Source organism: Hirundo rustica, chromosome 1, assembly GCF_015227805.2.
Source record: "Hirundo rustica isolate bHirRus1 chromosome 1, bHirRus1.pri.v3, whole genome shotgun sequence".
NCBI lineage: Eukaryota > Metazoa > Chordata > Aves > Passeriformes > Hirundinidae > Hirundo > Hirundo rustica.
Window position 1 is genome coordinate 120,219,590 of NC_053450.1, and position 23,348 is coordinate 120,242,937.

The following is a 23,348-nucleotide window of genomic DNA, read 5'->3' on the forward strand; positions in this document are numbered from 1 at the left end:
GTGTGCTGGGTGCATTGTGACACCCCTACAACACCCTCAAGAGCCTGCCAGCCTAGTCTCTTCATGTCTACTCCCTGTACTTCTTCACAATATTCCTGCATGTCTTTTCAGCATTGTGGACTATTTATTAACTTTGTAAATTTGTCTTACACTAGTGTGTTTCTGTCCTGTAGAGATTAAAGTTATGAGTGATAAACAGCACAAAGGAGACAGAGACACCACCAATCTTCAGAGTCTCTACACTTGTAGTAAATTGATGAGTTTAGGTATGCCCGAATCAGCCACCAGGTGATCCACATGAAGGCAGGGAAAAAAACCTGCCAGGATTCTTGCTGATGTGCAAAATCCCATTTGACTTGAAATCTGTCTGTCCATGAAGCACATGCCAGCCAGCTGTGCAAGAAAATGGATTCTCTGGTGCATCACAGAACACCCCCTAAGGATTATCTCCAGAGTCCATATACTGCTCAGGCTTCAGAGAAGGGCAGCAAAATAAAACCCAAGAGCATATCTGATTATTTCTGAAGGAAAAAGTTAGCAGGGGCTGCTACAGCACCTGATCTGATTCTCCCCCAGGTATCCGTTTACCCATGAAAATGGCTTTGTTTCAGAAACTGCTGAGCAGATGAGTTATATCACTCCTCTTGTAAACTGTCAGAGCACTTAACTTCAAGGATATTACTTCTTCCTCTGGGGCTGAGTTTTTCTGACTTCATCTCCCAGCTATTTGCTCATGTAGCATTTTTAATAGCAAAGTTGAAAATCCTTAATATAACTTACCTATACACAGTGATAAAGTAATCTCTCAGACCTGTCTCTGCTAAGTAAAACGCTACGTTTCATTTTATGTGGGTTACTTTTTAGTCCAGATCATTTTTGTGGTCTTCCTTTGAATTCTTCAGGATTTTTTAATGCCTTTTCAAGTGGGTTAGTTTTATCAGGATATGCTGTACCAGCACTGGGCCCAGAAGAGTGGTTATTTAGCACAGGGAAGGTCATCTCTCTACTCTCCTGTGGCATCGCTCATTTTAAACATTTGTAATGCAGCATCACATTAGTGCTCTTTGATACAGTGACAGTTTGAGGTGATAATATGTTATGACCTTTAAAATTTGGTGAATCACAGCTTTCTAAACAGAGGGATTTATCCTGTGGGTAAAATCAGGAAATGTTTATTTCCACATGTGTTCCTTGTATTTGACAATATTAAAATTCACTTCTTGTCATTTGGCATTTTAGCTGAATAATTCAGGTAATTCTGTGATGTACTCAGTTTTCTTCTGCCCTTCTAACTGCAGACATAACCATCCCATATTTAGTAGTTGTCTAAATTGTTGGTAAAAAACACGTAGATATATTTCATGTTGGATAGCCTTACAAAACTAATTCTTTCAGCAAAGAGTTAGACAACATTTCTATGAATTATGAATTTTGCAAACAGTCAGGCCTAACTTTTAAATTTGATAAAATTTAAGTGCTTATTGTTAAAAATCTCGGGTTTTTTTGGATTGCTGTTGTGAACCTTTCTTTTCATACATTATTACGCAACCAATAATCTTTTTCCTGTGTGATGCATTGCATTTGCATAAAAACAATATTAATTCAGGCTTATAAAAATGCATATCCAGTGAACATTTGCCACAAAATTATCACAATATCAAACAATTACAGAATATTCTTCTAGTGGTTTATAATGAGACAGCTGAGGATTTTTTTGGCTGTCATTTTTCAGGTCCTTTCCCTTACAAGGGGGACCCAGATGACAGTCAGGTGCAGAGTTACTTCATGACAGAGATGATGTGTTGTAGCTGCGAAATTATCAAAATAACCATGAAATTATGTATGCTGCTTTTAATATGAGGGATAGAATGGCAGTTTTTATTTTGTTCATATATTCAAAGACGCTTTCATTAAATGTTTATCTCTTTCTGTAAATAAACCCCACATTCTACAACATGGCAACAACATAATTAACGGCTTGTAATATCAGGGCATGTTACCATGGGAATGAATGATGGTTCTGAAATATTGCTACTTAATGCTATGGGTAGAAATCAGAAATAGGGGTTTCATTATTAAAATGGAGGGAAGTCATTTTGTGATCTTTGTCTCTGTCTTAGGGCTGTGCATTAGAAAGAGGTTTACTTTTCTTCCCTCTCTCCCTTAACCACTGGAGCACTGCTCAGGGGAAATTCCTTTTAATACCTCCAAGGACAAATGTAAAAATTTAGGTATGTAAAATGGCATTACAGCGAAGAAGATTTTACTGTTGCTCCCACCTGTTTTCACAAGCTTGTCATTGATTTCAAAATAAACCAAAGTCCTGCGTTCAATTTTTCCGTTATTGAAATGAAGATACATCCAAACTTGTAGAACCTGTCATGTGGCTTTGTTCACAAAGCAAATGCAGACTATTACTCAGCTAATAGTGAAAAAATATAGTTGCCATAGCTATCACTGCTCCAGCATCATCACAGATACATTTTCTTGATGTTACTTTCTCACAGGTATTATTTCATTCCTTTTTCAGAAAATAATATTGTCACTGGCGATTTCAGGAATACAGTAATATTCTTTAGCATTTTTCTTTCTGGGAGATACTCTACTATTAATGCACATAAATTCCTCAAGGCTCAATGATTCAGAAAGCTGTAATACACAATTTAAGTATTACAATATTATTATCTGTCATAATGTTACTTCTTTTTTGAAGAATTTTATTTCCTCCTTTCTTTTACTATGTGAAAATAAAAGCATCAAGCTAGCAAGAGCATTCAGAAGAAATTTTTTCCTGGTAACTGCTAAATGTGACATCTGTCTGATGTCTTAGGAGTAGATCATGAAAAACATGTCTAAGAGACGTGCACACAAACAGCACTCAGAGGGCCTTATGGTATCTGCTGGAAGATTTTCTCTCTTGTCCTTCACATTGGACATGGGTCTGAATCTGAGGTGTTTGTTCAACATGAAGTCCATCTGGAGTGTCTCAAAGAGCAAAGCTTTGTTACGTCCCAGGCTCAAGCCTGTTAAATGGTAGTTCAGGTGACACCAGCTAATGACACTGTCGACCATCTGCTATTCTGTTATCTTTAGGGTTTGGACCATGTCCCTCTGGCCCACAATTAAAGTGCAGCTTCTTAACAAAAAGTAGATTAAAGCCCTGGAGAAGTATCAGCCCTCCACGGGCAAGTACCAATATGGGAGATTGTGGAGTTTGTTTTGTTCCAGAAAGAAAAGTGCTGAATTTCAAAGTGTTGTCTCTTTATATGGGACAGGAACCAATCCATCACCATTATCTGAGACAGAAGAACCTACCATTTGTATCCAACAGAGTTATAGTTTCAGACCTCCAAGTGTGGGAAAGTTTACCAAATAATTACACAAGTAGCACAGGAAGTCCTTCTCAGGAGAAGCAATTTAAAGGAACATTGGTTCAGTATTAACTTGGATATGGAGATCTTTATATAGAAACTTTTTTTTTGATGGGCAATTTATCAGCTTATAAAAGGAGAGAAACTATGGTCATTCCCCAATTGCTTTTGCATAAGGGCAGCACTATGTAAATGTAGAAGGTTGCTTCCCCAGCTAGCCAAGATTCAGAAGCAATTTAGCTGGTTTTTTTGCTGCACAGAGCCTCAGCTAATAAGCCCTGAGGATTCATACCAGTTCTGCAGAGTTAGCTCACAGGATTCTGCACAACACCCTAGAAATATGTGCAAAGGTACCCTATTATACAGAGGAAACATAAGTCTGCCTGGTTTTATTCATTTCACCTTCATACTGTTAGTGCTTAACTTGAACCAGCTGCCAGAGGGATATTCAGGTGGGTCTCAGAAATATGTTGCTCAATATCCAGGTCTTTAAATCACTTCTTGTATTGGAGGCAACATCAGAAAAACCTCAGCTCTGACCCACATACAGGAAGTTTGTGCTTAAGCATCATGGCATTGCTAAGCCAAAGCAAATAAATCCTTCTCTGAGCTACCCATGCAGGGCTGTTGGCTTTTCCTTGTGGTGCATTTTCCAATTTCACTATTGCTGTCTGTAATATGTTGCTGTGTCCTTCACCAGTATTCCTGTACCTCTCTGCCCCTCCATTGTGGATTATGGAAGGAAGTTTGTGGATTATGGAAAAGTGAAGTTCTCATCTCCCATTCTTCTAAACAACACCAGCATCCTTCCTTTGGAATGGCATGTCAGCTCTCAGCTTTCATAGGCAGCCTGTAAAAAACTGTATTTATTTACAAAATGCCCAGAAGTTATGGCATCATGGTAACAAGAAAAATGAAAATCAATTTTTTGAGAGTTCTTTGAATGGGATCACAGGACATCCCTGCCACAAACAGCAAGCAGTGCTGGCACTTGTATAATCACCAGCATTTCCTGACACCTCCCAGACAAGTATTATTTGACAGACGTATTAAAAACAGTTCAAAGCCACATTTTCACTATGATTATTGCAAGCACCATGAGCAAGGAAGAAAAAATATAAAAATAAATAAATAAAAACTTACAGGATAATCTTGCTAGTATGATTTTAGTTGTGTGAAATAGTACCTTTAAAGGTTTAATTAGACTGATTTCCTTCCTCCCTCTTTTAACAGTCAGTGCAATTGTTATAAGGATGCATTTTATTATAAGGATCATTTACAGTGGGGAAAGGATAGGAAAAAGTTGATTTAATGCTCAGTGTTTAGGGACTGACATACGGCCCAATATTGGTCTGGACACAGTGCTTGTTAAATGTATGCAAGATAGTACTGAATTCTTGTTTTATGTGCCATGTGATGAGATGAAATGTTATGACATTTTTGTAAGGATAAAATGAAATGGTAATTATTTTTCTGCCCTGTGCTGAAATGAAATACTTCAGCATTTGTTGAAGAAGTAAATGCATTAAATGAGTTCTCTTATGCTTGGGATATAAATAAAATAATCCATGGTAAATAAAAGCAGTGTGATTAGAAATGCTATCAGTAAAAAAGGCTACTTCAAACACAAGCCCCTGAGTCTAAGGGATTGCTGTATTTGGTTAGGAATAATGATGTAAAATAACCTATAAAAACATCATATAAAGAAAGAGCATTAGCAAATTTATTAAATGTAGGAATATTTACTGGGAAACAAATATTTGTTGTATAGCATAGTATACAACAAGTGTTTGTTGTACAGACTTACTTTCAGACTGTCACTTCTGGTCATTTTACAGATACATATTATATATATATGTGTGTGTGAAGAATAAAAGTATAATTCTTCTTGTTCCATGAATTTTAACCACCTTTTTGTCACTTAAGGGTAGCTCTTAAGGTCAAAAACAACTGGTTCAACTCAGAGCAAGCTACTTTCTTTCTATAACAACTGTGCCTGTGGTAGGCACCTACAGATGCTTTCATCCCAGTAGTCTGAGTGAAAAGGAGATTAAAATAATGACGCTTACACAGCCCCTCATTACCTGATTAACAACTTTCCTTGCAATTTTCAGTGAATTCCCATTGCTTCCTCCCGGCTGCTAAGTGAACATCTTCCTTAAACTGAAGTATACTGACAATCCACCCTTTCCTTTCCAGCATCTCTTAGGCACTGGTTTCTCTTCTACTTCAAGCTTCCTAGCAGAAGCAAAATTGTTGTATGACTAAATTGTTTGTTTCCCCATTATTTCCATAAATATACAGATGTAAGGTATATGTTAAGCATAATCTGCTTACTGTGCGTAAATTAGAGTTCACAGCTAAGGATTGATTGTGTCTTTGAGCAAGGGACGAGTGGAATGACTTTATGATCCTACCAATCTACTTCTTTGTACAGTTGCAATTGTGTAAATTGCAATGAGTTGATGATTGGTAACTTTTTACTACTATTTCTCTGATGTCACGAGCATTACCACACGTAAAATATCGATGAAGCGTTGGTGCTCCGCACGACACGTGCATCAGAAGTGTAAATACATCACTTATATTCAACACAGTGTAAATACATAATTTATATTTAAATAAATGTTTTAAAGAATGCAGTGTTTCACAGATAATTGCATACTTCAGATTTTTAGGATCTTTAAGTCCTTTTAGACTCAAATGTTGCTAAGTGATGCTTTTAATATAATGTGTAATTGTTGCTGTAGGTGTTGGCATTCACAGTGAGATAGGTAAATGAAAGTTAGGCTACTTAGCAATGTTGCCTTCATCAACATTTAGATCACAAACACTATTGTTTTAGAAGAGAATTTAACTCCTCTCATTTGTATTTTTAATGCTGGAAGGAAAATGCGGTAGTTGGAAGCATCCTGAGTTGCATTATTAAACAGCAATATCACTATGTCAAACAGCATAGTCTTTCTAGAAATGCCACAAATCAGTGTTAAGGTCTAGAGTTCATTTTTGTGCTCACCAGACCAAGTTCAGGTAGGAAAGCAGTATTTGTTGTGAAAAGAGAAAGATTGATTACCAGAAGCTAGAGTCCCAGTCTGTCCTGCTAGCCTCTTAATGTTCTTGAAAAGGCAGTCTTGCTATCACCAGTATATTGTGCAGAGAATGTTGGAAACATTCTCTGTAAACCCTCATTTCATAAAGACAATTATACAAAAGTACTGGAATATGAGCCTGGAGAGTTGGCTGTGCCTTGATATATATGGGAACACTGGAATTTTTTGGCTTTCCTCTTTTGGAAGAATTAAAAGGTGTAGTAATACCCTCAGTTCTCCCTTTCTTCCTGCCTATGATGGAAGTGAGAAGGTACTTTTGCATTCTGAGTTTGAGCTCTCTTCTCAGTAGTGAAAACAAGGGTGAAAAAAGTCGATTTAACATGACTCTGGCACTGTTGCATGTTCACAAGTCATTGATCAGGAGCTAGTAGTAGAAAAGCAGCATTCGTAGTACAGCTTGCAGGTATTCGAGTTAGCTCCTCTCAGCAGGAGTTATCTTCCTGGAAAGGCCCCACAGAGACCAGCTTAAAATAGAAATCATTAGGAGGGAGATGCACTGCAAAGCAGCAGTGTGTGAGAAAACAAAGAACCTCAGAGAAGTTTCGTTTTCTCCGCATCCATCTGATTTTATGTCAAGTGTATTTTGTGCCTTCTTATGGCAGGGTGTTTGTCTCTCACCTCCTCAGTGGAAGGAAAGAGGTGCAGATTTGTCTTCTGGATGGATGGGCATGAAGAGCTGCCTAAGGGGACCTTGTCTACAGCAGACAAGTTTTCTCATTCAATTAGTGCAGCTCTGGTTGGGTTTCTTGCAAAATCGGTACTGAATGCAAACAAAATTTTCAATGAGAGCTATTTAACTTAATAAGCCTCTAAAATAATAATGCCAAGCCTAACAGCTTTTTCACATTGAGAGAAGAGTGTTTTGAATAGCCCCTTTCCCTGGCCTGGGACCTCAGCAGTGACTACTCACACCATCATGCAATATGGAGCATTTCAATCGTCAGACAGCATAAGCTTTCTCTAATTTTCCTGCTAGAAGCTACTGTGGATGATTTTCCTCTTTTGTCACTATAGATAGCATGTCTTAATTTTAAAATTTAGCAATTAATTTAGGGGAAGGAAATAGAAATCCTGTTTTTTTAAAAAAAATTACTTGTACAGTGAGTGTGCTTGTAAAGTGATTCACAATTTGCCATAACTGTAGGAGCAAGAAATGAAAAATATATTTCATCTTAATTTTTAGCTGTTTCAACTCTTGCTAACAAACTCACTACCTGCTACAGTGTTTCTCCATATTTTTTTTTAAAAGAACATGATTCATTTGCATGTTCCTGCTCTGTAGTTGTAGTTGGATTTAAAATACATATCAAGGCAGCTGATCACAGTCTCACGCAGGAAGTAATTATTGATTTACTGATCTAGTATCTATCAAACTTAAATGAGTCTGCTCATTTAAGAATAACTACCCAAAATTAATTCTAGTCCATTATATAAAAGGCATCCTTTGAGGTGTGAATCTGGTTTGAGGGCATCCATCAAAGTGGATAAGGTTGCTGACTTCTGAGGAGAACAGCTGGTTTAACAGCTCCAGAATTTCTGAGGCTTACTCAGGATCACAGTCAGGGTATGACAGTTTATTTTGGGATAGTCAGACTCTGTAAACAAATACCGAATCTTGTAATGGCAGTCTGGTATCATTTACATCTCACAGGAGTGCTCTGACCACCAGGTGAGAAATTGCAAAATTCACATTCTGTTTTCCTGTACTAAGAACTTCATTGAATACAGAAATATTGTCATTTTCTCCAGAAAACATTTGGCATCAGCTAAATGGAATCTTGAAAGAAAGAAAAAGAAAGAAAAACAAACAAGGCAGTCAGGAATATTTGACTAACCTTAGTTTTCTATGTATGATAGGATTTTGATAACTTTTGAATAACAACAGCTATCCCAATAGATGGATATTTATAGCACAGAATCAAACTGGACTCAGTTTTGAATAATACAGGAATCACATAATCAGTTTGTTTGATTCATTATATCAAAGGGGTTTTCTTTAAAGGTAGGAAGGTGTTTTCACTTCTAAATGGACATCTGCAGGGTTTTTAAAAGATAGTTACTATTTTATTTAAAAAAAAAATAAAAAAAAACACAGCGGTGAGGTACTGACAAAAAGCAACGAATAAAGAAAAAAATCAATATGTGGCCAAAACATTCATATACATGAACCTCTTCTCTCAAAGTACAATAACATCTATGAAGGAAGAATAATTATACATCTCAGCTTAAAGTAAAAGTCCTTCAGCTGAGTAATGTGATAGCACTCTTGAAATGGTATCTTTTAAAGTATTTCTAGTTACAAGGGTATCTTTTGAGATACAAAAAGGTAAAATAAGCTTTTGTCTGCACTTGAGAGCTTATTTTCCTGCTTCATCTCAACAGCTGAGTGCCCTATGAGGTCCCCCCAGCAGTGGGAAAAAGCTTAGATGAGAGTCCCCCAGTGAGAATGCTGTGCCCTGGCACAGCCATTCACAGGAGAGCAGCTGCAGAGCACATACCAACTTTGTTGCCATTCTTCCCCTTCTTCCCGCCTCTCTCTCCAGTTCACATGGATTTCAAAGGGTGGTCCCAGCAGAAGGAGGTGATCAAGGAGGTATTCATGCAAAATCACGTTTCCTGTATGCTTCGCTCATTTAAGGATTATTTTTTTAAATTCCTCCCTACTCGTTAGCCAGGGAAGAAGAATGAGTACTGGTAAACTTGGTTTCCTCTTATTTGAAAGTTTTAAAACTGCATTCAAAAGAGATGAGAGCAGCAGATTAGAAGCCGTATGCAGTTCAAGGACGTATTTAAGAAACTGATTTGTTGCGAATTCTACAAGGAATTCTACCTTCCTTCTGTTTCATTGCACTACAGAAGAATATCCCAATTTATGCCTTTATGCCTCAGCTGGCATACTTATTGGTTGTATTGCCTACATTTCTGCTCCTAATCTTTTTTCCTCTGAAATGAATATTAAAATCTGGCATTAATCTGCTAAAGTAAATAAGTGATGATACAAACATTTCTATTAATTTTTACTGCTGGGTAACTATCATATTCCATTCATAAGTTTTTAGAAATTTCCCAATGTACTGGCTCATCAAACACAGTTACAGCTGGGTTTTATAGTGATGATCAATTCTTTTCCATGTATTTTTAAATACTGACTTACAAAACATCTCTAAAGAACAATAATAATAGTAGAGTATTTCCATATTATGTGGAATACCTTTCAGCTTTTGGTTACTTGCTCTTGTCCCCGTTTTTTAGATTTCCTTCATTTAGTCATCAGCAGGTTGGAGGTTTGCTTTGAATTATTTTCTTGGTCCATCTGCTTAGTTGGTATGCATGCTCTAGTTTTTTAATGTATTGTTTAGTTTATGGAATACTTTTTTTCCTAATGCTGAAAAATGGAAAAGACAGTTGAATTCAGTGATTCAGGCTGTGGTAAAGCATGGCTGTCCTGCCTATGAGGGCTTTGGACTTCAGTTGTTTCAAATTCTGGACCTTTTAAAAGAAGAAAATCATGCATTCTTTGAAACAGTGGAAAATAGAATGTATGTTATTCTTTTATAAATAAATATTAATATATTTTACTTACCAAATTGAGAGACTAGACAATTTAGATGTAAAATAAAAAAGCAAGTAAAGTGTTGCAATAATTATGGATTTTCTCAATTCAAGATGCTATATACTTCCAGAAAGATCTGGTTTTTTATTATTTCTGGCATTCATAATGCAGTGTCTTTCTCATGTAAAATCGTTCAATTGTACAACAATTTTACAACTGTACAACATTGCTGCAGGACATTGCCACTGTAGTATAGTGAATAATGTGTGCTAAATAACGTGGGCATAGATCTCCTTGTTCAGGCAGGCTGCTTACGCAAAGCTGTGGTATCTTCACTGATGCTCGTGACCTTGATCACATCACCTTGACTTTTGTGAGCTATTACCATTCATGGCTCTAGCCTCTGATTCCTTCTACATCTCATACTGCTTTTTAGTGGTTCATTTAGTGCTGATATGTGGATGCTTTCTCCTCTTTGTCCATTCCATTCCTCCTTTATACCAATTACTGATTTCTGGCCCTGATTCAATTTCAAACTTGTGTTTATACACAAGTTTTAAACCTACCTCTTCACTTCTAATCTTTCTTCTTGTCCTGTCTCTCACATCTCATTATTTTGCTATTTATTCTGTAAACACAAAACTCATACCAAATTACTCAATGCTTTTACTTGAAACTTCATATTGTGTCAGAGTTGGCAATGTCATCCTATTTGTCCTTGTCAGGATCATCTGTTAACAGCAGTTCTGGCTTTTCACTGATTTGGGCCCTGAGCATGCTGGACATTGTTAAAAACAAACAAATGTGATGCAGGTGTGGATTAATGGTACAAAGCTCTAATTGTGAAGTATCTGGGATACAGATACTCATGAGCACCAAAGCATTCTTCCTAAATGAGTATCACTGAGGGATTTGGGCTCAGTCTGTGTATGTAAGACAGGAGTGGCACAAAGGAGTGTCCTGTCATTTGCAATTGACAGATACCATCTTGTTCTGCCAGTCTGTCTCCAGGAATCTTTGCTGTTTTCTTAAAAAGGATGAAAGTAGGAGCTGGGAGGCCAGAGAATGAACTGAGTCTGCAGAGTTATTGGAGTTGTAGTTTCTCTGGGCTGTGTTGAAGTGTAGCATTGCCTGGGATTGTCTTCCTGCAAACACTCTATACCAGGGTAGTGAAATGCATCCTTAAAGGATGCTGTGAGTATGGAGGGGAAGAGTCTCCCGAAGTGTTGGTACTGCACTGCTCCTTCTGTCAAATAAGTTTTGCTTGGCCCTGGGTCTTTTACCTAGAAGAAGAGAATAGAGAGGGAATTAAACTTTTTGTAGTCCTTCTATAAAGAACAACATTCTAGCATCTGCAATGGCCATGGGATCAAGATGAAGATTGCTGTGCTTCTACGTAAACCTTTCCGTGAGATGCAGAAGTTTTCTCTAACTGTTCTTGAATGCTTTCCAAAGCATTTTCAAGTTCAAAACTCTAACACATAGGCTAGTGTGGTCTTCTAGGCGCCAGTAGTAGCCTGAGTTGTTTGGTACACAGGGACAATAGAAGTTCTGCAGGAGCAGAGCGCTGCTGGAGGTCTCCTGACAGCAGTGGCAGGCTCAGGCTGGCTTCACCTCTGCAGAAAATAAGGTTGTCAATCTCTAGGTTTGGATACAGAATTGTGTTTGCAGGTCACAGAAGTTTGTTGTGAAAGCATCAATCAACAGTAGGTAACAGCACAGTAGAGTTTATTTAGGATGTTTTCTCTTCTTATCTTTCTTTTCTTTTGATGTTACAGGAAATATTCAGGAAGTCATTTTGCAAGAACGCTTGGAAAAAGAAGATGAAATTCTGGTTTCCTTGGCTGGTTTGAAGCAGGTATTACTATTTCTTAGCTTAACCTTCTTGTGCCCTTCAGAGCTATTAATCCTTTCTCTTTTTTTCTTCCTATTTTATTCTTTTTGTATACTGCTCTTTTGTCTTCTTGTAGCTGTTTTACTGATGCATCAAACCTTGTGGTGAATTTTTATTTGTAACAATAAAACTCAGCTGTAAAGAGTTCAAACAACTTGCACAGTATTTGCTCCTGTGGAAGTTTTGGAGGCCTCAAATCAAAACTAAAGTGCAACACCAGGTGCTGGACTTAAGCCACACTATCGTTTCTCTTAATGCAAAATATACTTGGTAGATATCAACTATGCTCATGTCCCCATTATTTCATTCCGACAACAGTTGAACGTCATTGAATTAAAGGAAAATATACTACATACATAAAATGAGAATGCTGCTGAGCATCTGTAGCTCTGATTATACTGCCCTCTGCTCCCTACTGTGACATATGTTAAACCTTTAATGAGACAGGGAATAATCTTAACAGTTTTATTCTCTTTAGATTTTCTGGATAGTTGTTTCTCAGATTCTAATAAAACCACATTTCACTTTTATTTATATATTTAATCAATATAGGTATGAATATTGACTTGCTTACCATCTTTTCAAAGCAAATATTTTGGGGAAGTGATGTATGAAAGCAATCTGCACAAAGCTTTAGAAAATGTAGAATTCCTCCCAGTTTCTAACTTAGATCTTTTTCCCTCCTATTCAACAACAGATCAAGGATATCCTGAAAGGTTCATTGCGTTTCAACCAGAGCCAGCTGGAAGCTGAAGAAAATGAGCAGATCACTATTGCTGATGATCATTACTGTTCCAATAATCAGAACAAGGGCGCAGGTGATGTCCTAAAGGGACCTGTCATGACAAAGCAACAGTTCATCTCAGGACAACAGGTAAAATAAAAACATTTCAAGTAGGCTATTGATGGCATTCCGGTTTTTGGAGACTTCCTCCAGCATGTCCAGACATTACGTGAGACACAGCAGCATTCATAGTCCATATGGAGAGTGAGTTAAAAGTGTATCTCTAGCTACTGTCCTACTGTCTGATCAATTATTTTTATTGTAGCCGTATGCTCTACACACAGCTATTTAAATCTACGTGTTAGGCAGTGTTTGGAAGAGTTCTTTCACACTGTTGAATCACAGAATCACAGATTATTTTCCTACAAAAAACGTAAAACCTGCAGGTAAATGTTCCCATACGAAATGTTCCCACATGATTATTCTCATTGTCCTTGTCCTCCAGGATCCTATTATGTAAGAGTTGATTAACTGCATTGCAGTGTATTCATGCCCAGTGCCAAAAAGGAAATAGCAAGGATGTTGCTTTTACCTTCTACTTCATTGTATTGACTTTCTCCTTGAATCTGTAAACAACATTTCACATACAGAGCATACAGTCATAGGACAAGTTCATAGACAAAGGGCTCTCTCTTGTCTGACTCAGTCCAACCCAAACGTGATCTTAAAAATAAGTACTTTTGTGCCTGCTCATTTCTGTGTTGGAGTTCTATTGTCTGCCACCCTACTGCTGATACTCACACTCATCAATCAGTGGCAACACTATCACCTCAAAGTCTAACTGAGTCTGCAGTCAGTTCACTTTTGACAAGTTTATGTAGGAACTACAAGAAATATTTATTCATTTTTGAATAATGACGCAGGGTCATTTTGATTTATTACTCACAATCCCCCTGAACTAGAAAACTCTATGTTTGAAATCATATTTTAATTGTATTTCGGTATTAGAGGCAATACCGAGATTTATTTTTTTATGCTCAGTAATGGCAAAGAGCAAAGCTCTGCTTGAGAGTTTCATTGTTTGCTTAGCTGTTGTCATTACAATTTTTATTTTCTGCCATAACAAAACCGTTGGTTAAACTGATACAGTATATAATGGCCTCCTATTCTTGACCTTCATCTCCTAGTATTTTATATGAAGTACCTTGTTTCCTTCCAAAAATGGCAAATAATGTTTTTTTTTATGATTCTTCACTTCTAGAAACTAGAAGGTAGAATGCCATATAACATGGCAGCAAGCTGTTTGTGTGTGTGTGTGTGTGTGTGTGTGCGCACAGACCCTCTGATGCTGGAGAAGCCCTTACTCAGAGTCTGATCTGAGCCATGTATCATGGACATGCTGGGACTCTTCAAGTATTGAGGGTGGAGCAAGTGAAGCCTGATCTGCAGAGATTTATCTCCAGTGTAAATTTTCAGGGTGATGTGTGATGAGGTCTGGGCTTATCCCAAAGTGTAGTCAGGGTATATACATGCAGCCCCAGGAAATGAGTGGCATCCATGGCTCCCACAATTTCAAGGCTGCTCTTAAGTCAACTATGAGGAACATGAGTAGAGGTTTTACAAGCTGAGCTGCTGCAGAGCATTAATGAGGCATTAGCACTGCATGGTTTATGTTTGGAGGTACAGTACATTCATATGGATTAGCCTCCTGTCCTCTTATCTTCTGGAAATTCCAATTATAATAATGAGCAACAGCACCTTAGACAGAAGGAAAGACTAGTGTTAGAAATGGCACTCCAGGAGGACTGGTAGTAGCCTTAGTTAGTTAATTAGGGATAGTTTCTCTGTGTGTCTAACTACCCCCTGGTTAGTCTGTGCTGTTTCCAAGCCCTTCATCTTTAACCACCATGCATAAAATCAGACAAAAAGAGGAGAGTTTTGGATCCCTTTTAATAAAACATAGGAAAATAAGACTGTGGAATATTAGACTGTTAATTGATGGGCTCAGTTGTTGGCCCAAACCAGACCACAGCCCAGGTTTTTAGTTCTGCTGAGGAAAAGGGGCTGCAGTGGTACCCTGAGTCATGCCAGGAGTACTTACTGAGAGCTGCGGGGGGATTAAAGAACAACCACTTCTAGGCATTTCAATGCATTTCTTGCTAAATAAATTTCTACTCTATTTGCGTTTTCTGTGACTTTGGTAATGCCTGTAATTCTATTTGGTGTGATTTGTGCTGTAGAGATTGTTCTTTGCTGGAGTTATAGGGTTATTTTCTAGGACAGCTGGAACAGTTACAGGTGTAGCTATTCTGTAATTGAGATTAAAATCTGGTCTTTTGTTCTTGGTTGTTATATAAGTATAAATTATTTATCATCTTAGCTTTTTTAAAAAGTGTTCTTCCTCTTTTTTGTCTCAAAATGCCTGTCTGCAAAATGAGGATAAGGATTTAGCCTTTCTTTAGAAAGGAAAGCTGCAAAATTAAAAATGCAAAAAAAGTTAAGATAAAGGCTAAAAGAAATCAAGCTTTTTTTTTGAATGTTTGGCTTTAGTAGCAGCATGCAGTTGACAAACAGAAGGCTTCTGTTGCTAAATAATGAATGATAATTAACACATTATCTTGCCTTTATGTCTGTTCAAAGAAGGAGGCAAAATGAGCTGCTGTTCTTCTAAGCTTTCCTGAATTGTATCTTTGCAGTTAGTTTTAACTCATTCACAGTGTGAAGGCAAATGAAATAAGCCTGGTCCTAGTAGCTGATATTCATCAGGAAAAATTGTTTGGAGAAGCCATATGGCAACGGGCGTAAGGTTGTTAACTTTCAAAGCTACTGGAAGTATAATTCTGTCATTTTTCATTTATTCAGTAGTGGCAGCAGATGGGAGAAAACATGCTTCACGTCAGCATGAGTTTCCTGAAACAGAAACAGGCGAAAGAAGAAGGAAGGAGGTATTTTACCTCTGGAAATATCAGTTCCAAAATACCAGTGTATGCTAGGCATAGGCAAACATTTACAGGAAACCCTTTTATAGGATTTGGGGGTCAGTAACTCTGCTTTGCTGCTTCTCTGTTACTTCAGTGAGCTATAGGTCTCCTTAACCAAACCAAAAAGTGTGGTTGGCATGAAGGGCAGTGTTGGGAAGCTCAACAGTAACAACAAGAAATCGGGATGAGTAGTTTTCTTTCCTTTATTAAAGAGAAGGATGCTTTTTCAACTGCACTAGAGCACACAATTCTGAAAGCAGAATTTAGGAAATCAGGGAGTGCCAGAGACAAAATACTGATCTTGCTGGGCGAGTGTTTCACTAAATAAGATCTATGTCACCCTACGCAAGGTGGAGGTGTGAGGGCTCTGAGGACTGAAATAAAGGATTCTTGATAGCTTGGAATAATAAAGTATATAATTTTGAAAAATGAGCCTGTACTGCATTCCCTGAGAGCTTTTAAATAGAAGTGTGGAAAGAGGCCAGGTGAATTAGGTGGCAGTGGGTGTTTAGAGCAATGTATATTTCTATTGTACACCGGGGGGAGGGTAGTGCTGAAATTTTGACTATGGCATTTAGAGCTCCCAAAAAAGTATCAGTACAGGCTGGAGGATTAGGTATTGAGAACAGCCCTGCTTGAGAAGGATTTGGGAATCCTGGTGGATGAGAAGCTGGACATCTCCCAAATGTGCACTCGAGCCCAGAAATCCAACTGTGCCCTGGGCTGCATCCAAAGCAGTGAGGCCAGCAGATCAGGGAGGTGATTCTGCCCCTCTGCTCCCCTCTGGTGAGACACCACCTGGAGCACTGCATCCAGCTCTGGGTTCCCCAGCACAGAAAGGACATGGACCTGTTGGAACAAGTCCAGAGCAGCATGACAAAGATGATTAGAGAGCTGAAACACCTCTCCTATGAAGACAGGTTGAGGGAGTTGGTGATTTTCAGCCTGGAGAAGAGTAGGTCCCAGGGAGACCTAATTGTGGCCGTTGAGTACTGAAAGGGGGCTTAAAAGAGAGATGGAGACAAATTTCACAGCAGGGCATGTTGCAATAGGACAAGGGGCAATGGTTTTGAACTAAAAGAGGGTTGATTTTAGATTAGATGTAAGGAAGAAATTCTTTTATGATGAGGATGATGTGAGACAGTGGAACAGGTTTCCCAGAGAGGTGGTGGGTGCCCCATCCCTGGAAACATTGATGGTCTGGTTGGACGGGGCTCTAAGCGCCTGGTCTAGTTGAAGATATCCCTGTGCCTCGCTGTGGGAGTTGGACTGTGTGACCTTTAAAGGTCCTTCCAACCCAAACTATTCTGAGATTCTGTGTTGATGGAGCAGAGCCACAGTTGTGTGCTGCCTGTGTCCTCAGCCCCCTGGAGATGACAGCTGACTCACTGACAGCTCATGGAGACAGCATTTCAAACAGACAAGATGAAAGCAAAAGGCTAATTACTAACAAATGATGTCTCAGCTCAGAAGTGTTTAAACAGTGAAGTATCTCTCCTTGTAATATAGAACTCTGAGGGTTTAACTTTATGGAAACTGCTTGAAGGTTTTGACATTTGAACTACTCTGGTTCTGCATGTATCAGAAGGGCTGGAGATCAATTTTGATAACACTCAAAAAAGACTAGTTGTTGATCTTTCTAAAACCAATCTGTTGAGTTTTGTGTGAGTTTTAAGATTTCTGTGAAAAGAGAGTTACTATCAAAAATAATAATGTCAATTTCTATCCATGTGACAACTGTCTTACATTGGGACAGGTAAAATTTTAACCAACGCTCTGGACTCAAGATACTCCCATTTGAATTAAGAAGTATTAAAATTAGTTCATTACAAAACAGAATATTATATGTTATTAAACCTATATTAGTACTAGTTATATAATATTATACCCACATACTTGTAGATAACACAAAAATTATAAATTATGAGAACAGGATATTTCAATATTTACTGGAAAGGCAGATCAATGGGGGCACAATTCTGTATTTGAATATAATCTCCCATTCAGCTGATTTTTATCTTGACTATGACTTCTAACAATTTGTAATGACTGTGTAAATGACAACCAAAGACTTCTAGCTCCCTCATTTCATCTTAAAGTCATTCATAATCACAAGTGGGTTTAGCTTCCTGAGCTAAATGGTACACTACAGTACCATTTCAAGAACATTCTGATCTGTAATCAGTAATCAAAACAAGAAAATCATTTTCAGCTGTAATAAGAAATCCTGCAAAATAAATTTTGCTGGCAGCTGTGTATTCTGTAACAGCAGTTGTGGCTTGCTGATGTTTGTGATGCATCAATTTTATATATCATGCTGTAGGTTCACCTTTATCTCACACACATTGTTCCTGGTTTTTCCTGGAGGGCTTGCATTGCCACAAACATGGACATACACAGTTCCCTTTACTTCTTTTTCTCAGACTTGCATTCATGTAATCAAATATATTTGTTTTGGCATCACGCTACTTCAGGATGCTTGTACCTACAGGCTGTTGGGGAGGCTGCATTATTACTCTGAAAAAGACACCTCTGTGGAAGCAACCAAGAAGGCAGTCGTGTTCTTCCAGAGGAACATAGCACTAGAATTCAGCACTGCAGGAGCTGAATGCAGCTCTTGCAGAGGGAAACTAAATGTTGTCCATTTGGGTTGCAACCAAGATAAGAGGCTGCCAGTTGTCAACAAGTGAGAAATCCCACTCTACTGTGTAGGGCAGTCTCCCTTTCTAATTACATATAGCTCTGTCTGGAAAAGCTGTGATTCTGAGTGTGGCTAGTGTAATAGAATATAAGATTGAGACTTCATAGAGTAGAATATAAGACTGAAACGTCATAGAGTTTTCTGATGCACTGATTTCATGGTCTTGAGCCTCTGTCTAAGTGCTCAGGGACACATATTTCCCAAGGTGTAACCAGACAGAAATGGGACTCCCAGACCCTCATTTCCTGGAAGACTTAAGAAATAGTCAACAACACTAATCCTAGAAGCTCTGGCAGCCCTGATTTTTTGAACCTAAACTGCTGCATACTAATCCACTTCTCTGAGTGGTTCAGATTTCACAAGTCAGGGTTTTACTAGGAAATTTTTTATCAAACCACCTTCAAAATGCTATTGTACAGGCAAAGCAGCAAAAAAACTTCTCAAAACTACTTCACTAAATACTACAGAAACCCACTGTAATTACTGAAAATCTTCACAGCTGTAATGTATGTGTTTGATGCTTGGCTGCTACATGGATGCACTATGATGATGAGACATGTAAGACTATTAGACCAAAAAATGTATTTTTAGAGTGTTACATTTTATGCTTTTTTAAATTAGCTCAGTTGGTCAGAGCATGGTGCTAATATGCCGAGGTTGTGGGTTTGATCCCTGTATGGGCCACAGGGTTATGTTTGGAGGTACTTAACAACCGGGTTTGATGATCCTTGTGGGTCCCTTCCACCTCAAAATATTCTGTGATTCTGTGAAATAACAAATTATGTTATCCAAAGTTAATATCCGCTTTATTTTTAAATTTATTTAATCATTGCCACTTTTAGATAATAATTATTCCTTTGTCCCATTCCCCATATGCCTGACTTATTCCATAAGCCTCGTTATGTGGTAACACTGGTGCTCACTTTGAGTCCTTTCTGTGCCATTGTTTCAGAGTACAACTGATTCGAGCACTAGCGAGAGCAAGAGTGCTGATGACTATATTATGGTTTCCAAAGAAGAGGAAAGAAGTAAAAGTGCTGTTCCAGAGCCAGTGCAGGCCCTTCAGGCACACAAGGAGGCAGTGGTGAAGGCAGAAGCTCCGTCTCGTTCTTCTTTGATATTTTCTGACCCTCTGATGGGTTCCATTTCAGCCTCCTCCAGCAATCTGAGCTCCAGCCCTGATGACGACAGTAGTAATAACAGCAAAGATTCTGACTTTGCTATTGTCAGCCCACTGGACATCTAAAGAAGCAGGTTGGGAGAGTTTGGGAAATCTGTCATTACAACTCATCTCTAATTTCTGTGATTCCATGGGCTGGATAGTTCTTTGGATTACAAGGACAGAAAATAGATAAAGGTAACCCATTTCAGCTGCCAAAAGCCTAAATTAAAATAAAAAGGCGAACAAACAAAGCAAAACAAAAGACATAAATTTGCTACTTTTAAAAAATAATATATACATTTTAGTAACTGCCTTAAATAAAGACCCAGTAAAACCCAGTTCTAATATACAGTTATTATTGATTATGCTGTTACCTTACTTAGTAGCTTTGTTACCTATAGAACTGTTGCTTTCCCAAAACATAGAATAGTATTTGCTAGGTACCGTAATGGAAATGCGTGGATGCTTGGCATCAGACCTGAAGCAGCAAAGACAGGCTAGATTTAATATTGTCCTTTTATAAAATGTGCTTGACTGGGTTTTCTGTGTAGGAAAGGGTACTGTTTCTTCAAAGACTGTGATTAGAGAAGTAGGGAATGAGTTTCCAAAAGATTAAAAGCATCATCCTGGTAGGAAGTTGTTCTCCCTTGAGGAATCCTAGTTTCCTCATTTTCATCTGGCAGTAGCCTGAGGCACGTTCAGGGCAGAGGTTTGTGTAGTTGTTCTTCAGTGCTTACAGGAGACGATGTGACAAACTCCTTAAGAATGGGGACCTACACAACAGAGACTTATTTGCCTTTGTCTAGTTTTTCCCCTTGAATGTTCCCAGTTCACCTCTTTCCCTCTTCGTCTACTTTTACTTCCCCTGGCATGATTTTTTTTTAATTTTACTCAGACCACCACATTGAAACAGTAGGTGCAAGGGAAATAACAGTGTTTCATAGTGTAGACCTGAGCTGGTTGAACTAAAGCTGGCTCTAGTATGATAACTTACAAGGGAAGGTTGCAAAGTGAAATGAAATGTTCATAATTAAAAGCACTTTATGTGTCATTGCTATTCTCTTCTATAGACTCTGTTTACATATATTCCTATATGATTTCCGTATTTTTAACCAAGAGAAACATAATGGTGCAGCAGCGTTAACCAACAGAAAGTTTCTAACTCTGTTACTTGTTCTTCTATGGAAAAGTGTATTTCTCACATCAAGTCCATAGTACATTTAATAACAGTTTTATGCAAGTAGATAAGGGGGGCTTTCTATACTCTCTGATCCCTTTAACCTCTGTTGGAATTCACAAAACAAAACTGGTGGTGAGTAGACAGCTCCTCTTGCAAGACCTACACAGTTAGCTTCAGGAAGGAAGTTTAGTATGTCACTCTGTCACAGCAGCAAAAAGAAGCATTATTTGCTTTTAAGATGCATATACATTATACCATGCAACAACTTCCTATTTGCATGGCAAAGCTTGTGTTTGTTCAAAGTTATGAAATTGTAGTAATTTGCTGCTTAGTCTGTAATTGTAAATGAAGTACTGTATCCCAAAGATGAGGTGACATGTAATTTGCTGGTCTTAGATTTTACAAGGTCTGTGTCAGTGACTGAACTGAAGAGTTAATTGTCATGTAATTACATGGAAGCTGCCATCCTTACATGTTCAAAAGCCACCATGTAGTTCTTCAGAGATTATTTGTGCCTTGTAAAATGTTAAAATACTAGAATGTTATAAGCAGGCATAGCATCACACCTCTCTGCAACAGAGTGATGCAAACAGATGACTATTTAGATGAAAGATCTTAAATGCGTAACGTTTTGGAGAGGTGTTTCTTTTGGTTTCATTTTAAGCTTCATGGAATTCAGCATGCATGCCTGTCTCCAGTTTATTTTGTTACCCTGAGTTTGCATGAATGCCAGGGGATTGGGTGGCTGGTTGATTTATTTAGGTCTTTCAAGCTTTTCTAGCTTTAACCTATACAGCGAGGCTTGTGGCACCATCAGCAAAGAGTGGCTGTTGAAGAAGTAGCTGTGGAAAGAGGGGAGAAATATTCTGGGGACAGAGAGAAAAGTTTTATATTCTGTGATACATAAACCTTCAAAGATTCCAGTAGCTTGGCAGGAGAAAATGTTTTTACTTCTTTTTTATTTTTTTAAGCATCAGTCTTTTGATTTCTATTCTTGTGGGTTCTTTCAGGGATCACATTGCTATTTTCTTGAACAGTCTCATTGCCAATGGAAGAATGTGATTTGTACAGGTTTTTTATTTTTGTAAATTAGTTGTATCTTTAATATTGCATATTTTAAAACAGTAGTAAAAGTATCTAAAGACTTGGGGAGTTTCTAAGAAGAATCAGTGAATACCGATGAGCTGAATGCGTATCATGCCATGGGATATGATAAAAATCTTCAAAAGCAGAGAGATGATTATACAAATAAGATCAGAGTAACTCCAGTAAATGAACCTGCTTTGGTTGTACCATGTCCTTCCACATCTCAAATATGTTGTCTCTGATATTTGATCATAGTGCAGAGATAGTTAAAAGTATTTTAGTATATTTATGAAGTTAGAAACATCTAAGTTAGATAAAACGTCAAATCATCACCCTGTTTTGTGTTAAGAATATTACTGAAAGGGAAATTGTCATTTAAAATACAAGATTATTCCTTTTCTCCGGAAATGACCTGCTCAGATTGTTCATGGATAACAGTAATCAGATAGAAAAATTATAAGCATTGCAAATTGCTGACAAAACCTAATGCAGCATTAAGATTGCTGATTTGAGACTGTTTTACTGTATCTCACATCTGTAATTTATTACTTCAAAGTCTCTTGCATGTCATGTCAGTTGTATGTACTGCAGAAAGGCAGTATCATATTTTGACTGGATATTGATTTAGTCGTGGAGCTTTGTATCTTTACTCTGGAAGAACATCTAGCCTGCTTTATTAAAGAAAGAATTAACAAACTTTCTGGGTTGTGCTTGTGCTGTTTTCTTAAAAAAGAGGGAAAGCTTTTTGGTTAGAATACAAGTATAATTTCTGAGAACTAGGATGATTAAAACTTTAAAACTATTTATATAAGCACAAAGTTTATTAATACTTCAATCAGATTTTATGTATGTGATCCAGGGAATAAGACTTCTTGTCATCTATCTCAGCTAAACAATATAGACTATTTCCTGTTTTACCATATTTCTTGTATCTGAAAATGAACCAGAATTTACCATGACCTAACTTTTCTGCAATTTCATGAAGCTCAGTATAGTATCCTCGTTGCGTTTCAGTAACAGTGCCAGCATCTGTACAGTACATTTCTGAATCTCTAGACTTGAATTCGCACTCTTCATTCTTTCCCATGATTCTCCAGTATGTTCTCATTAAATGGTATGAGGCAGCTATTTTAAAGATTACATTTCAAATTTAAGGTGTACTTGTGCCTGGCAGTTACAATATCATCTGTTCAAATGCAATCTTAACATGAACAGATTTTTAAGTTCTTGATGTGAACTCTTTAATAATACTTTTTATTTTGTGCTGCATGTCTTGGTCTTGAATGAATGAGTCTAATGGTTTATTGGAGTTGAAAAGATGCAGTTTCATAAAATAAACTTCATTTGGCTACAGAATAGTAATTATACTGTCTTGTAATCTGTGTTGTTCTTTTGAGAGTGATTATATATAGTCTGTGCATCAGTGTTTCCTGTATGCCCCAGTCTGCTAGACTCTGGCTTTAGTAGTTAGCTAAATTTAGAGATGAAAGAGCTTGAAAAAAGATCATTAGAGTGGCAGAAACTTGAAGCATGCACACAGGCAACTTGCTTTCCTGCTTCTCGCAACTTATTTAACCACTGAAATG

The 23,348-nt window shown here is 37.7% G+C and overlaps 1 protein-coding gene across 7 annotated transcripts in view; it reads left to right on the plus strand.

The window, feature by feature from the left end:
* Window positions 1-23,095, plus strand: part of TBC1D5 (TBC1 domain family member 5) — a 317,128-nt gene extending 294,033 nt beyond the window's left edge. For all 7 annotated transcript variants that reach the window (XM_040072842.2, XM_040072823.2, XM_058421817.1 and 4 more), the window contains 3 exons: window positions 11,813-11,892; window positions 12,626-12,802; window positions 19,287-23,095. In XM_040072842.2, coding sequence (XP_039928776.1) covers window positions 11,813-11,892; window positions 12,626-12,802; window positions 19,287-19,580 — 551 coding nt within the window. In that variant the 3' untranslated portion in view covers window positions 19,581-23,095. The remainder of the gene's footprint in view (window positions 1-11,812; window positions 11,893-12,625; window positions 12,803-19,286) is intronic.
* Window positions 23,096-23,348: the final 253 nt, after the last annotated feature.